The sequence below is a fragment of the Vicugna pacos genome, chromosome 9 (genome assembly GCF_048564905.1).
Source record: "Vicugna pacos chromosome 9, VicPac4, whole genome shotgun sequence".
In the NCBI taxonomy this organism is placed as follows: Eukaryota; Metazoa; Chordata; class Mammalia; order Artiodactyla; family Camelidae; genus Vicugna; species Vicugna pacos.
Genome location: NC_132995.1, coordinates 48,224,904 through 48,240,160, shown reverse-complemented (window position 1 = coordinate 48,240,160; position 15,257 = coordinate 48,224,904). Strand labels below are relative to the sequence as shown.

Sequence of the window (15,257 nt, the reverse complement as noted above, 5' to 3'; positions counted from 1 at the left end):
TAACTGCTGGTGACCTCTCACGTTTGGGTGAACATCCATCCATCCAACCATTTTCAAGTGTTCTGATATATGGTTGAGGTTACAGCTCTGCTCTAAAAAAGCAACCCCAAATTACAGTGGCAGCTCTTCCTTCCCCTCTCAGCCTTCATCCATCCATCTTGCCTAAATAATCCCTCCTTACTGTGCAGCATTCAGCTCAAGTATTGCCTGGTTCACCCATACGGGGAGAATCCTCTTCTCAGCGCAGTCTTAATTCCAATCAACTCTCTCCTAACATTTGCAGGGTACAGAGCAGGAATACAAATGGAAGCCCACTTGTTATCTACTCAGATATTTTCAATATCCCTCATGAGTATTTTGTTTGTTTGTTTTTAGGGGGAGGGGGTTCCTTGTTTGTTTTTATTGAAGTGTAGTCGGTTTGCAGTGTTGCATCAATTTCTGGCGTACAGCAAAGTGATTCAGTTATACATATACATTTATATTCTTTTTCAACTCCAGACAACCTTGTTGTGTATCTATGTTGTATACTGTACTTTGAATCTGCTAGTCCCAAACTTCTAATTTGTCCCTCTCCCCTTTCCCCTTTTAGCTACCCAAATATTTAAAAGTTATAAGTCAAACTGACAAACTGTTAAGTAAAATAGATTCTGTCCTCTTGCAAAAAATGAAAAATAAAAAATTACAGAGGCAGCAATGACAGAATTTTGTTCTGCTTTCATGGAACAGCCCCAGGTAAAATTCCTAGGATCGTGGGTTGCTTTCCTCCAGAGGGTCCCTTGGAGATCCCAGCTCTCATCATCTTTTGGTCCTGCCATTCCTGCAGGAATTGTCTTCATCTTTATAGTCTAGGCTAGGTTGCAGATGAATCATGGAAAGGGAAAGAGAATCCAGGGAAACTGGTTTCTCTCTTACATTGGAGATGACCTGCAGGGATGGCTTTCACTCACACCCCATTGGCCTAAATTAAGTTTCAGGGCTACACGTAACTGTAAGGGAACTTTGGTAATGCTGTTTCTACCTGGGGAGGCTCCAGGCTGTTTCAACTTTCCTGCCGTCAAAGAAAAGGAGGAGAGACTTTGATGGCTGGTCAGAAGATTTTGTCACAGGTAAGAGACCAGAAGAGATATGACCTCTTACAGATAAGATAAATGCTGCATGGTCACAGAGTCAACAAATATTTATTAAGTGCTTACTATGTGTCTGTTCCTTTTCCTTACATGTATGAGAAAAATATTGTTAACAAACTGTGCGTAACATTCTGCAACATGATCAATACATTTTTCTACTTTGGAAAGACTTTTGCTTTTTCAGATAATACAGGGCAACTGGGAAAAAGACAAGGTTTTTACCTTCCTATTGCTGGAAAAATATTCCGCACCTGTCAAATTCCACCAGCCGGCATGATTGCTGTTCTGTGGCTAAGCACACACAAACACTTCTTAAAGAGTTGTTTGGATGTTGGTCTCATAAATCATAACTTACTTGTTGCACATTTATGAAGCTGCAGGAAGGACTTTTCAGACGATGAGGTCAGATTGTTGAGATCAAATTCAACCTCAAAGGTGGGTTTTTTCCCCAAAATAATTAAGGCCACAAACAAGGCACATCTTGCAGTTAATCCCCGGATATGGTAAGTCACACCATCTTCAGGGTTTGTGTACTGAAAGCAATGAATAATCACATCCCGGCCAAAACGTGTCAGGTGGTTCTGGTGGTAGATGCGGGGATGCAGGAAATATTCTAGAGGCACCAGGAACACATTCTTAACTTCATCGGGATTAGGCTTGGCCTGGAAGTTGTGGTCTATAAATCCTACAACCGGCGTTACCACCATATCGATCTGAAAGCAGAAAACAAAATCCACAAATCGAAAAGTGAAGAGATGCTGTTTCTGATGCTAAAATCATGCCCCTTCTTTGTAAGCTGAGACGACCGGCCAAAGCAGTCAGTTATGGAAGGTGGGTAGGGAACGAGGAAAAACATGCTCAGAAAATGCTATCTTTTCGCAAATGGAAACTGATACGTATTTCGGAATGGCGATTTGGTAATATCATAAAACTGTGGTCCCTCTGACCTAGCAATCGCATTTGCCTGAGTATATCTGTATGATAAATTCCTACCAGTGAGGAAAGATACAAGACTGGAGCATGATTTCCAGCAGCCCCAAACTCTTAAGTTGTCCCTCCTCAGTTGGTGGTAGATCAATGATGACTATAGCCATATAAGAGGGTACCATGCAGCCCTTAAAAAGACTGTGATGGACACCTCTCCTTACCAGTAGACACAATTATGTACCATCACGTCAACAGAAAAGTCACATAATGGTCATTGCGGCATATTCCCACTTATGGGAAATTATATACATATCTATATAAATAATTATACATGAACTATTTTCCATAACATGTATGTACGTAGGTTGGGGGAGCATTTCTATTTACAACCACTACTGCTCACAAATGAATCTAGGGTGCTGTTAGGTGAAAGATTCTGCTGGGAATCGTGATGGGGGAGCCTGGGATTTACTGTAGGAGCTTGTAAGAGCTGCATGACCTAAAATGAGAAGAATCTAGACTTCCTGGGAGGACTCCCAGGGGAAAAGCCAGGGATCGACTGTGAGGCTGGGATATATAGGAAGATACACAGACCTGGGGAAAGTTCTGAGGAGGGACAGCTGAATCATGCTTAAGAACAGTGATGCCTCAGACTATTAACCTAATTAATGATGAAAGTCAACCTGTGGACCAGAAGCAGAGGATGGGAGCATAGACTTTTGATGTCCTTTGGGGTGGGAAATCTGGGTCATGAGTTGCCCAAGGCGGGGGCTTCATCCCAGCAGCACCCATCACCATGCTTGGCCCTGGGTGAACGCTCAGCCTCTTCAGTAGAGGGTTTCCCAGAATCAGCTTGAGGTGGAGACTGGGATGCAAGTGATTTCAAAAGAAGTGCTCCTGGGAAAGGGCGGGAAGAAAGCTGGGTGGGGTAAGAGGGAAGCCAGGCAAGGATGCTGCAGGGAGCTGTGGGGTATAAAGTACACCTGCGAGTCTGTCCCAAGAGATGAGGGGGCTGGGCTCTCATGCTGCTCAGTCATTGGCTGAGGGCTCCCTGGCCCAAGGACCAGTAGCCTGAGGGCATCGGTCCTAGAAGGAAGCCACAGGTATGTCCACTGGTAAGGAGACAATGAAGGAGTCTGTACAGAGCCCAAGTGTTGCCAGTCATGCATTCGTGGCTACAGTTTCCATTCAGAGACCACTGCCTCTGGGCTTCTGGTCTAGAACCCGACACCCTCCCCTGGATGCTTCACAACTTCCTACCTATGAGAAAGCTTTAATGACAGAAATTAGACACAAAGAAACTTGTCCAGGGTCACACCCAGCTAATATATGGCAACAACCAGAATTCAGCCACAGGCCTGCTGCCCACACTCCGGAAGACAACTCTTAAGTTTTGTGAAAACACAAGTGTCACCACATCTCCGAGATGGCCCACCAGCCTTGCACGTGGCTTACATACTGCTGTGGAGAGTTCCAGCTGCAGAGCAGATTTAATCCCCTCCCGAGGGCTGAGGGCCAAACTTGTCAGGCAGGTGCTTGGACAGTGACTTTGGCCAGTGTTGGGCCTTGAACTAGCATGTCAGGGTCTGAGGAAATGGGGGGAGGATCAAAGCTTCAAAGGGAGATAGTGGTTTAATAAGACTGAATGTTTCAGATGGGAAGGCAAGCATGTTCAACGTGGTTCAGGCTTAGAAAAGTAAGAGAAACTTTGGAAATGTGTGGATAGAGCAGCATTTCTGGCCAGTCTCTAAAAGCACAGGTGTCTGTCTTGGAAGGAAAAAAGGTGGTGCATGGCAGATATTCTAGGACCCAGAAAAGTCCAAATTTTGACCATTTGCTGAGATGGAATCGTATGGAGGCTGGCTTCTGCTGTGGAAATAGGACGAGGCAGGCTTTAGGGCCCCCCGTAGAAACTGCAGGCTATTTGATACATTCCTGGGAAGTCAGGACACGCCACTGAAATGTACCAATATGTTACAGGAGTTGGGCTTTTGGGAGACAGAGAGAAGGAGCGAGAATGGACAGGTACGGGCTACGTACAGACAAAAAGAATCGGCCAGGAGGACTCTGTGGAGAGAAGTCCATACAAGAGAGACAGAAGGACAAGCGGGGTGAGGCTGGAGGACCTCCCTGCCTGGGAAGGTTAACACAGGGGGCGGGAAGCCAATAGCACCCCTCAGCTATGACACCCCAAAACATCTCCAGACATTGCCCTATGTTCCCTGGGGGACAAAATTACCTCTAGTTAAGAACCTCTGAATTAGATGAGGCTTCTAAGCATGAAATAAATAGTATTTTCATATCCCACTTAAAAGATTTGCAAGGTCCAAAAACCCAAACCACCCTCACTAGCACTTCCAAACACAGGATACCTTTCTTACAAGCCTTCCTTCATCCTGATTTCTCAATGATGTGGTTGGCATTACATCAAGAGCAGGTCATTTTAGAAACCTCCTGCTCTGGGAGTGGCTGGCCCACGGAAATCTCCTGAGGACCCATGTACTCCTGTGAAGCCTGCTGTATCTTACCCCCGTTGTGGGCAGGACTCAGTCGCTCCTGGGGACCTTGGAAATGGAGTTCCTCTCACTCTGGGAACTTTTAACCATGATGCGTTTTGTCAAGAGAGTTCTAAATAAATCCCTAAAATGTGCCGGTGGATTTGCAGACATCAAACTGAAAAGGGCTCCAATTAGGAAACACAGTTGAAGAGGAAGTAATTGACACATCTGGTCCTAATCCCATGTTACTTTCCTCTCTGCCTGGTTTCTTTCTCACTGAGGATGTACTGATTGAGTGGCTAGTAGCTTCTTCCAAACTAAATCTCCTTTGAGTGGTGACTTTTCTATTTTTAAAATGGGCCCAATTAAGACCTATGTCAGCATCATTGATCTTCACAAAGGATGATCTAATCCACTGGTTTCCTAATTTTCAGGCATCAGTGGAATTCTTCCTTTGAAGTAAAAATTTACCCAAAAGCCTAACATTATTTACAATATAAGAAAAATGTATACCTACCTCTGACACGTGATGAGTGAACTTCACCTCTGTGGTAGCCTCCCCCCAAACCCATAACCCTAGCTTAACCAGGAGAAAATATCAGATAAATCCAAACTGAGGAGCATCCTACAAAATCCCTGACCAGCACACCTCAGAATATCAAGGTCATGAGAATAATGGAAGTCTAAAAAATGTCACAGATCAGAGCATAAGGAGACTTGACAACCAAACACAATGGGGTGTCCTGGATCAGATCCAGGACAGAAAGGAGGAGGTTCGCAGAAAAACTAGTAAAAGACAAGTAAAATGTGACGTTTAGGTAACAGTAATGCACTAACATTCATTTCTTAGTTATCACCAATGGACCTAAACAACGGGGGAACCCAAGTGCGGGTCCGTGAGAACTTTCTGCAGTATGTCTGCAACTTTTTTGTAAATCTGTAACTATCCTAAAATTAAAAGTTTGTATGAAAAATGTTACACCAATAAAATACTTCTGTTATCCAACTTCAAATTTACAATATTTACTCCTCCTAAAGTCACTTAGTACAACAGTGTAGTTGTAGTCAGCTCCTGTGAAGTAAGATCTGGCTATAGCAGCCCCAGAATTCACTTTGTGGTGACGTTTGTTTGCTTGATGTGCCATCAGGGAAGTCCTGCTTCACATAGAAATGCAGTTACAGGTAGTCTTTCTTTTTAAACAGCTTCCCTAGTGATCTCAGGATACAACTCAATCATGGTGACGTGGAGAAGCTTGGTCCCACAGTGTGTGTGAAAATGAGTATCTTTAGGGCAAAAGTGATATACTGGTGGCCTCCAAGGAGCTAAAATTTGGTATGTGGCATGCCTAAGTACGTGTTATTTTTTCAATAGAATTCTCAAAAAAAAAAAAAACCCATACTGGAGCAAAATAAACGTGAACAGAGTTTTCATGAAAGAATTAAGGCATCTACGGGGTTCCACAGTGCCCAGTTTGAAAACCACTACAAAAAATTAACAAAAGAAACAAATATAACAAAAAGAAAGAAAGGAAAGCCAGCAAGCAAGGAAGAAAGGAAACCACTGATGGAGTTCAGCCCTTGCATATCTGGGTGGGGAAGGGATGGGAAAGGAGGCTTGCCCCAGGCCTCCTAGCTCACAAGGGGCAAGGTCCACACGTGAGTCAGTCTCTTCACTCTGTGGACAGCACTCTTGCGGGACGTATTTGGCCAAACATGGAATCCTGAAGCCAGTGTATCCACTGCGAGCTCAAGAGAGTCTAAGAAACCCAGTTTCCAAGCCTTACATCAAACGGCAGTGGCGCCAGGCAGCAGACGACCTCCACCTGATGAGGACACAGTCCCACTTCCTCTTGGGCCTCCCGGAGGGCCGTGGCCACGTCATCTATGTCCGTAGGTTCGCACTTGCCTCCAGGAAAGCAGACTTCTCCAGGTGACCTTCTCAGCTGGATGCGGAAAGAACAGAGCTGCAACGTGTGATTCCAATTCTGGGACCATCCATTCATTCAACACGTATCTACTGCATTTCTGTTTTTGGCCAGAGACCAGGCCCACACTCATGGTGATGAGTGGGGAACAAGACTGAAAAGAAGAGGGCTTTTTTTGGACTTGGATCCTTTAAAAAAAAGAATTTAGAGGGGGAGGGTATAGCTCAGTGATAGAGTGCACGCTTAGCATGCACAAGGTCCTAGGTTCAATCCTCAGTACCTCTGTTAAATTACAAAATAATAATAAATAAATAAACCTAACCCCCCAAAAACAAACAAAATATATATAAATATAAATGAACTTTGAGAACTACCCTCACTTAGGATTTTTCTCCCAAAGATACCATACACACAGATTTATCTCAGCAGGGGTATTAAAAGCTAAAAGCTAATGAAAAGGTGATGTTATTGCTAGATAATCTTTATAGAGTGCTTATGTGAATTTCTTTTCACTGGGTCCTCACAACAGTTCTGTAAAGGACTACGTTTTAAAGTCTCTTTCTCATTGAGGTAAAATTCACATAACATGAAATGAACCATTTTAGAGTGAACCAATCAGTGGCACTGAACACATTCACAATGTTGTACTACCACTGTCTCGTTCCAGAACATTTTCATCACCCCCAGCAGAGATGCTGCACCCATTAAGCCAGTGATCCCCATTCCTTTCTCCTCTCTGCCCTGACTCCCTGTGTCTGTGGATTTACATATCCTGGATATTTCATAGAAATGGAGTCATACAATAAGTGACCCTTTGTGTCTGGCTTCCTTCACGTAGCATGATGTTTTCGGGGTTCTTCTGTGTCGTATTATGTATCAGCATGTAATCATTTTTATGACTGAGTAGTATTCTGCTGTGTGTATCCATCACCATTTGTTATCCATCTGACCACGGATGGATATATAAGCCGCTAATGTACTGTTAACATTTCCACTTTTCGATAAAGGAACCAAAGCTCAGAGAGGTTCAATAAGCTGGTTAACACAAGGGGAAGAAGTAAAGCTGTAATTTCCGTCAGTATTTAATTCTAGACCCTGTGCTTGTAATCAGCACATCATACGTTTATTAAGCACTGACTAAAACACCGTACATATGCTCAGTGGAGCCCATGGCATTGACCTATGCCGGCAGCTCCATTATCTTTGCACTTGTCTGTGAAGGAACGGGGGCCTCTCTTGTCCCTGCATTGCCCTTTCTATCAATATCCTTGATTCTGTGCCCTGAATGTGTCTCCGTTTGTAGCATCCCTGATATTTTTCCCTTTCTTATCTCTGTCTTATAATGACTCCTCTCCTATCTTGGGCAGGACTGGAGGAGCACCAGCCTTCCACTCTTCTCTCCTCTGTGGGACCAAACTTAGCAAGTGAGATCCATTTCTTTTACCCTGACCCCCAACCCCAACCAATGCTCGCCACGCCATCCTCTCTCTGCTGAGTTGTCAAGGAGACCTCAGGCTTAGCAGGAGACCCGGGTCTGCCTCTTCTCAGTTGTGTACAAGGGATCATGGGGTAATACCAGTGTGCACCTCTCAGGGACATGGATCCGGTCACATGAACTGATGGCCAAAGTGCACGGCTCAGTGCCCGGCCCACATTAGATATTTATCAGTGAGGACTTGTAAGGTCAGTTCTTAATATTTAGAAGCTAAATCAAGAGGTCAAGGTAGCATTTTTAGCACCGGGGCAATATATCTGTATAAGAATAAATGAGATGTTGTTGTAAATTTTGTAGTGTTTTATAGTTTAAAGTCCCATTTGGGGAAGTTTTATAGGAGAAGAAGGAAAACCTTCTGAAGTTCATCTCTGCTAATAAATTAGTAACACTGCAGAGTTGCTACAATATATAGAAACCTCACACATCTTTATGTCAACTCGAGTTACAAGAGTAGGCTGATGGATGTGTGGCTACTGTCTTGACCACTCATCACCCAAATGCATAAGAAATAAACCTCCTGTTACATCACCTTTGAAAAAGTACTCAACCATGTCAGGACGTTTAGCAGCCAGGCCTCAGTGACAGAAGGCACTACAGAGAATCACCAGGCTTCACAAATGCATAGACCTGGCTTACTGACGATTTCAAATGTATTTTGAAAGCTTTTCAAAATATCTCCTATTCCAATTAACAGGGACGAAAGATCATTTTGGATGAATGAGAATCTCTGCTCTTAAGAAAATGATGTGCTGTTTTGGAGAAAACAGACACATTCATTAAAAATGATTATTCACAAACTGGGAGCACCAGAAGGGCCTAAGTATAGAAGTTTTCAATCTCTTTTATTTTTACTTTTTTTGTAAATAGCATAAAACGGTTATTACATAAAACCTTATGGAATTCTATGCAGAAGCAAATAAGGTTTTCGTGTTTCCTAAGACTCCGATCTATGTTTTGTTCTTGAATTTCCTCTTGCTGATTTCAAGCCTTTGAGAGCTGGGAGCAGAGGTCGGGGGAGAGGGGAAGAAAGCAGAACAGCTGATTCCTGAAAGCCACTAGGTGGAGGGAGGTCTGCAGGGTCTGAAGGTCTGTGCCGCGGTATGTGGGGCTTGGGAGGGGGGTGCTTGCTGTCTCTCTGTTGGACACCAGGGCTCCAGGGCTCTGAGCTGAGTGCCCCTGGGTGAGGTGGGGCCAGACAAGGAGAATTGAAAAATACACTTAATAGCCAGTATCCCGGAGCACTGACTGTGTGCAAGCGGCAGTGCCAGACACTTCATAGACATCCTTTACCCTCATACCAACCCTCACACAAGGCACTGTTTTCAGTCCCATTCAAGGAAGGAGAAAACTGAGACTCCGAGAGATGAACTCTGTGCCAGGGTCCAGAGCTCGCAGGAGAGGCCACACTCAAGTGGGAGGGATGGATGACAAGCGCCCCCCTCCCCACTGACTGGGAGGAAATCTACAAGTCCTGCTGTGTGACTCTCGGGAGGGACAGGGCTCCAGCAATGCCTGGGAGAATTTCTTGCCCCCACAGCCAAATAGGGCCTCGAGTCAGATTTAATTAGATTTAATTTTTTTTAAACAAAATGTGACCTTCGCACCTCAGAATTTATGGTGTAAGATGATTCTCACATAGTAATCAACAGGCAAAGCTACTCTGAGTGGAACAGAGACCCATTTTGGTGCTACCTAGGTTTTCTACATTATATTCATCTGATCATTTAAAAAATATGTATTTAAATGCTTCTTTTGTGCTTTTTGACAGAGCTGGGAAGAGACCCTGGCCCCCGGGTTCCCAGTAAAGTATCTCCCCTGGAACCTGGACTTTCATCACCTAATGTTATGTTTTGTTGCCAGTCCCAGACCACAAAGAATCCACACGTGTCTAATCCCAGATCCACAAAATTCTGGTTGATTCCTCAGCTTTCTCTACCTTAACCCTGCCCAAGGGATACTTCTCGTTATTCTGCTTGTAAAGCCACGTTATTGTGGACCATGTTCTCTTTTGTACTAGGATAACGTTGAAATTACTGCTTGCCCAACTTTTCCTCAGAAGTACCCCCAACAGCAAGGAGAGTGACGGTACCCAGGGGAACTCCATTCCAGCCCAACATGTCTTTAAAGTGCAACAATATATCTTAAAACCTCAGGCCATGTCTGCTAAGACTTACTGAATCCTTGCCAGTGCCAGGGCTGTTTCAAGTGCATTACATTTGTTCCTCTGTGACATCTCCACAGCAGCCTTAAGATGCAGGTACTAATATCTTGTCCTTATTTTGCAAGTGAAGAGATGCAGCACAGAGAGGGTAAGTAACTAGGACTAAGTCACACAGCTGCAAGGACAGACTCTGCATTCAAACATGGGCAGCCAGCTTAGGGCCCAGGCTGTTAACTTCAGTGGTTTAGAATTTTCACATGATACCTGGGATGGGGTTAGTCTAAAACAGTGGCTTGCTGTAGGGGCAATTTTACCTGCCCCATCTCTGCCAAGACAGTAAACAATGTCTAGAGACATCTGTGGTTATCACGAAAGTGTATGTGTGTGTGTGTGTGCGCGCACATGTGTGAGCTACTGGCAACTAGTGGGTAGAGGCCAGGGATGATGTTAAACATCCTATAATGCACAGAGCAACTCCCACAACCAAGAATTCTCCAGCCCAAATGCCAGTGGCACCAAGGTTAAGAAACCTTGGCCGAAAAGTATTTTAAATTACATGCTAGCCAAGTGACTTACTTTACTTTCCAAAATTTCTCCAAAAAAGCCACGTTATCCTGTGGTTTCTTGTCCCCCTCGAACATTACAATTTACAAAGTCCCATGTGAGAATCTGTAACCTCAGAATATGCGCCAGTGACATTTCATGGGGTTTTCTGATGTCCTAATGCATTAATGGCAGGAGTCTTTCTGTCACCTACCTTCTCTGATCGGAGGGTGAACAAGAGGTAGAGTTTTCCTTCTTTAGCCAACAATGGTAAAAGGATGGAACATTTTTTAGATGACAAGTGAGAATACTTGGTCCCCACATCGTGCTTTTTTAAGCGGGCCTTAGCGTCAGTTAGCAAATTGTCTCTAAAATGGAAACAAATCAAACAGTTGAGTCACCAGAGTTAGGATAAAAAGCTCCTAATCCCAAAGATGTTTCTGCTTTTTGTATGTCCTGGCATTTACTATTTTTGAGTCTTGGTGCGCTTTCTAATAATACGGTGGGAATAATAATACCCAAATCACGTGACTGGTGGCAAGCTAAAATGAGGCCAAAAACTGCTAAGAACACAGTTCAGTACCTGAGTTTCTTTAAAACCTTAATTAATTTTAAATGATGGGAAAATATTCTTTCAACAGTGCAATAGTTAAATGTTGAAATCAATGATAATATTCAGGAAGACAAGTTTGCTAAACAAGTCACTGTAAAGTTAGACCATCGTAAGGTTAAAGACTTTCTCTTAGCCTGGCCCTATGTCACATTATCAAACCCTTGTCTTCAAATCCCTTATCACAGTGGTTCCCAAACTTAAGCAGCAAATAGAATCACCCAGAGGGCTTGTTCTAACCCAGACTGCTGGGTCCACGTTTGACTTAGTAAAATGCAAGTATTTAGACTTACAACCATAAATGGTGCCCTGAATCCATAACTGTGGGTTTGTTTAGGTCCCTCTGACAGGTGTATTTTATTGTTGGTTTGTGAGGTGGGTTAAATAGTGTTGACCCCCCCCCCAAATTCATGTCCACCTAACACCTGAGAATGTGACTTTATTTGGAAATTTGGAAATAGGATCCTTGCAGATGCAATTAGTGAGGGATTTGAGATGAAATCATCCTGGATTTAGGGCCCACCCTAAATAAGGACTAGTGTCCTTATAAGAAAAGGAGAAGACAGAGAGAGACACAGATACAGGTTCTGCCAAGAACACTAGAAGCCACCAGAAGCTGCAAGAGGCAAGGAGGGCTCCTCCCCTCAAGCCTTCATAGGAAGAATGGCCCTGCTGACTCCTTAATTTTGAACGTCTAGACTTTGAACTGTGGGAGAACTCATCTCTGTTGCTAAGCCATCAGTTTGGGGTACTTTATTATCACCCTAGGAGGAAGCTCTAAAACTTAAGAATTTGATTTTAACTTTTCTATGGTTAAGGTACTTCTGCATCATGGGCAAGGTCAGGTGTTTAAGTTAGCCAGAACTGGTTTCCAAGTGGTAGGGATGACCTCTGTAAGCCCCCTTTCCTCATCTGTGACATGTTGAAGATACTTGTGAGGCTTACATGACATGGTTCATATTCTGTGGCTGACACTCAGACAGTGCCCAGCGAATTACCATTACATGTTATCATAAATGTCTCGGTTATTAGATACGCAGTTGTCTGCCAAAGACGTTTGTGACTTTTTGCCTCTTTCTGCAAGGCAGGTTGCTCAATTATGTGGTTGGGTAACAGCAGTGGTTTTCAAAAACGACTGGCCTAAGGCTCACAGAATGCTGGCACTGGAGGGGACTCCAGAGAAAATCCCATGCGCACAGGCCCGCATCAGGAAAAAGAAACTGGCCCTACACAGAGTGCGAGGGACTATTTAACAGTGTGGCTTTTAAGAGGCACCGAGAACTGACTACAGGGACCAGCAGAAGCAAAAGTCTGCAAAACGTGTCTGTCCATATCAGGGGCTGGTCCTTGGAGTAATCACCATAAAAACACCAGCAGTAGCAGCCACCCCATAGGCACGGGTTCATCCCTCCATATTTTTTCTCACTGACTCCTAACAATAGCCCGGCCAGGTGAGAACACGTCCAGGCTCAGAGAGGTTACGTAACTGAGAGGCCCAAGTTCACGACTGGAAGTAATCCAGGGCTGCCTGGTGCGAGCTCACGGTCTCTGAGGTCGGACTGAGGACAGGGAGGGAAGCCGGCTCCGCAGTAGAAACGCTTCGCCTTTGGGGAAGAGGTATGCACCCATCAGGCCAAACTCGTCTCTGTCTTTGCGGGAGAAGGTGCGAAGGCCTTAGGACCCTGAGAGCGGCCGAGGAGGTGAGTGTCCCGAGCGCTGGCTCGGAGGGTGGCAGGCGGGCTCCGAAAAACGGTCCCAGCCAATGCCCCGGGCACCCACGGCCCGCGCGATTTGGTCAGCCTCGCCGTGATCAAGGCCGGGCCAGGCCGGGCTTGGGGTGCCAGGGTCGGGGAGGCTTTACCTGACTGGCTCCTGGGGAGGGCAGTGTGGCGACATCTTCCACAGCAAAGTTTGTTTCCGGCCACTGACCCCTCCCAGGGGCTTGGCCGGACGGGCATGCGCAGAGTAGCTCTGGGCCAGCTGCGCGGGGAGAGGCGGGGCCTAAGGACCGAGGCAGGGCAGGACCTGTGGCTGGAATGGAGGCGGGGCCTAGAGCCACAGGGGGAGGGTAGGGCGGGGCGAGATATGAGGGCGGGGCTGGCGAGGCTTAAGGCCACGCCTTCCAGGTCCCGCAAAGCTGCTCACTTCCTCAACTGCAAAAGGCAAATGAGGCATTCGCAAGTTGATAGTGGTTAAAGAAGGGACGAAAAGGTGAAAACCCAGTGCTGCTGAGTTGAGAGGATTCTGACACGGGCACTCAATGTTGCTAGGAGGTCAGATTGGTTTAACTTCTGAACAGCAGTCAACACATGTTTATCAAGCGCCAACTTTGTGTGGAATGCAGAGCCCGCAAGGCGCGAAAAGACAACGCGGGGGTTACAGTCAAATGGGAGAGAGAGACATGAATCAAGAAATTACCTAGATAAAGCAGAAGCCCTTAGTCCCTGAAGAGCATATGAGGGCGAAACGTGACAGAATCAGATCAGAGAAGGCTTAACGAGAGAGAACGGAGCTGACCTCGAAAGCCGCTGTTCTCCCAAGTGTGATCCTCGGACCAGCCGCAACTGCACCACCTGGGTGCTGTTAAAAATGCCGATTAATGGGTACCACGCCAGAGCTACTGGATCAGAAACCGGGGGTAGGGTCCAGCGATCTGTGCTGTAAGGGGATTCTGATGCTCTGAGAGAGAGAAGGGCAGGGAGAGAGTTCCAGGAAGAAGGACAAGTCTGTGCAAAGACCCCAGAAGTAGCTGGAGAAGACTGAGTGAGAGGGAGCCTGGTTCGGGCTGACACACAAAAGGTCAGACTTCAGAGACTGAAGGCCAGGCTGACTTCTCCATCCTGCACCGGACGTGCAATGCCTGGGCCTTCAGTAATTCCAGGACCCTATGAAAAATTTTAAATTTTAATTTGTTTTGAAAGAATAAAATAAATATAATAATCAGCAGTATATAATAATGAATCCAGCCTGGGTTATATTCATCTTTATAGCAATGCAGTCGTAAGATAATTTTATTATTTATAAATGTTTAATAAGTTTTATTATTTATATAAATTTATAAATAATTCATGTAAATTAAAATACCAATGCAGCCATAAAGTATTTTATTTATAAGTTATAAATAATTTATATAAATGAAATAATAAAATTATTTATACTAATTTTATTATTTTATGGAGGAAGTGGTCCATAAACCAAAATTACCTAGCACCCGTGAAAATCACAGTGTGGCCCTGGGTCATTGAGTAGTTGGGCCAAGATTTCCCAAGACCTCTAAAACCCTTGGGTTCAGGTGTTCACCTGACCAGTCTGCCAAGGCTGGAAGAGCCCAAACCAAAAGCTTAATGACATCCTAGTAATAGTGATGATAGCCTTTCACTCACATTAATGTACTTAATCCTCTGAACATCCCCGTGAAGTAGGGTTATTTCCATGGAGGTATTAATGTCCTCATTTCCAGATTAGGAAATAAAAAATGTCTTGCTTCGGGCCACACAGCTAGGGTTCAAGGTTAGATCGTTCTGACCTCTGAGCTCATTCTCTGAGCTCATTTATTTTGACAGTCTCTCAGAAGCAACTGGCATGTGAATTGTGTGGATCTGATCATGAATGAGAAGGAGCTAAATTAACCCCTCATCTAGTACCTCTTGCATAGGAACTATTTGCTGGGCGTGTCTAAGGTGCAGCCCCTTGACCTCTATGAACATGACTCTCAGCTCTAAGAATGTGCTTTCAGGTGTCTATCAGCAGGGAAGGGAGAGTGGTTCAGAGGATTGAGTTGGGGGCTGAAAATTATCGTCTTTTAAAAGTCTTCTCTTCTTTCAGATATCCTTTAATTGACTCCTCCTTTTGAAGAGGAGCAAACTGAGGCTCAGTGGGCGAGTGCCTTGCCCACAGTCACACAGCAGGTAGCTGGCACTCGGGGAGATTTTGAGGATAGGTGGGGTCTAAAGGGGCCAAAGTAAGGGAAA

At 44.9% G+C, this 15,257-nt stretch overlaps 2 protein-coding genes across 4 annotated transcripts in view; one reads left to right on the top strand and one right to left on the bottom strand.

The window, feature by feature from the left end:
* The window catches only part of ADAMTS18 (ADAM metallopeptidase with thrombospondin type 1 motif 18), a 543,678-nt gene that overhangs the window by 143,754 nt on the left and 384,667 nt on the right, over nt 1-15,257 (top strand). The window lies entirely within an intron of this gene.
* NUDT7 (nudix hydrolase 7) lies at nt 1,160-13,274 on the bottom strand. The gene is made up of 4 exons (XM_006207506.4): nt 13,148-13,274; nt 10,891-11,044; nt 6,337-6,495; nt 1,160-1,840 (listed from the first exon to the last, which is right to left on the bottom strand). The coding sequence occupies exons 1-4, from the start codon at nt 13,180-13,182 to the stop codon at nt 1,472-1,474; spliced, it is 717 nt and encodes a 238-aa protein (XP_006207568.2). The 5' UTR covers nt 13,183-13,274; the 3' UTR covers nt 1,160-1,471.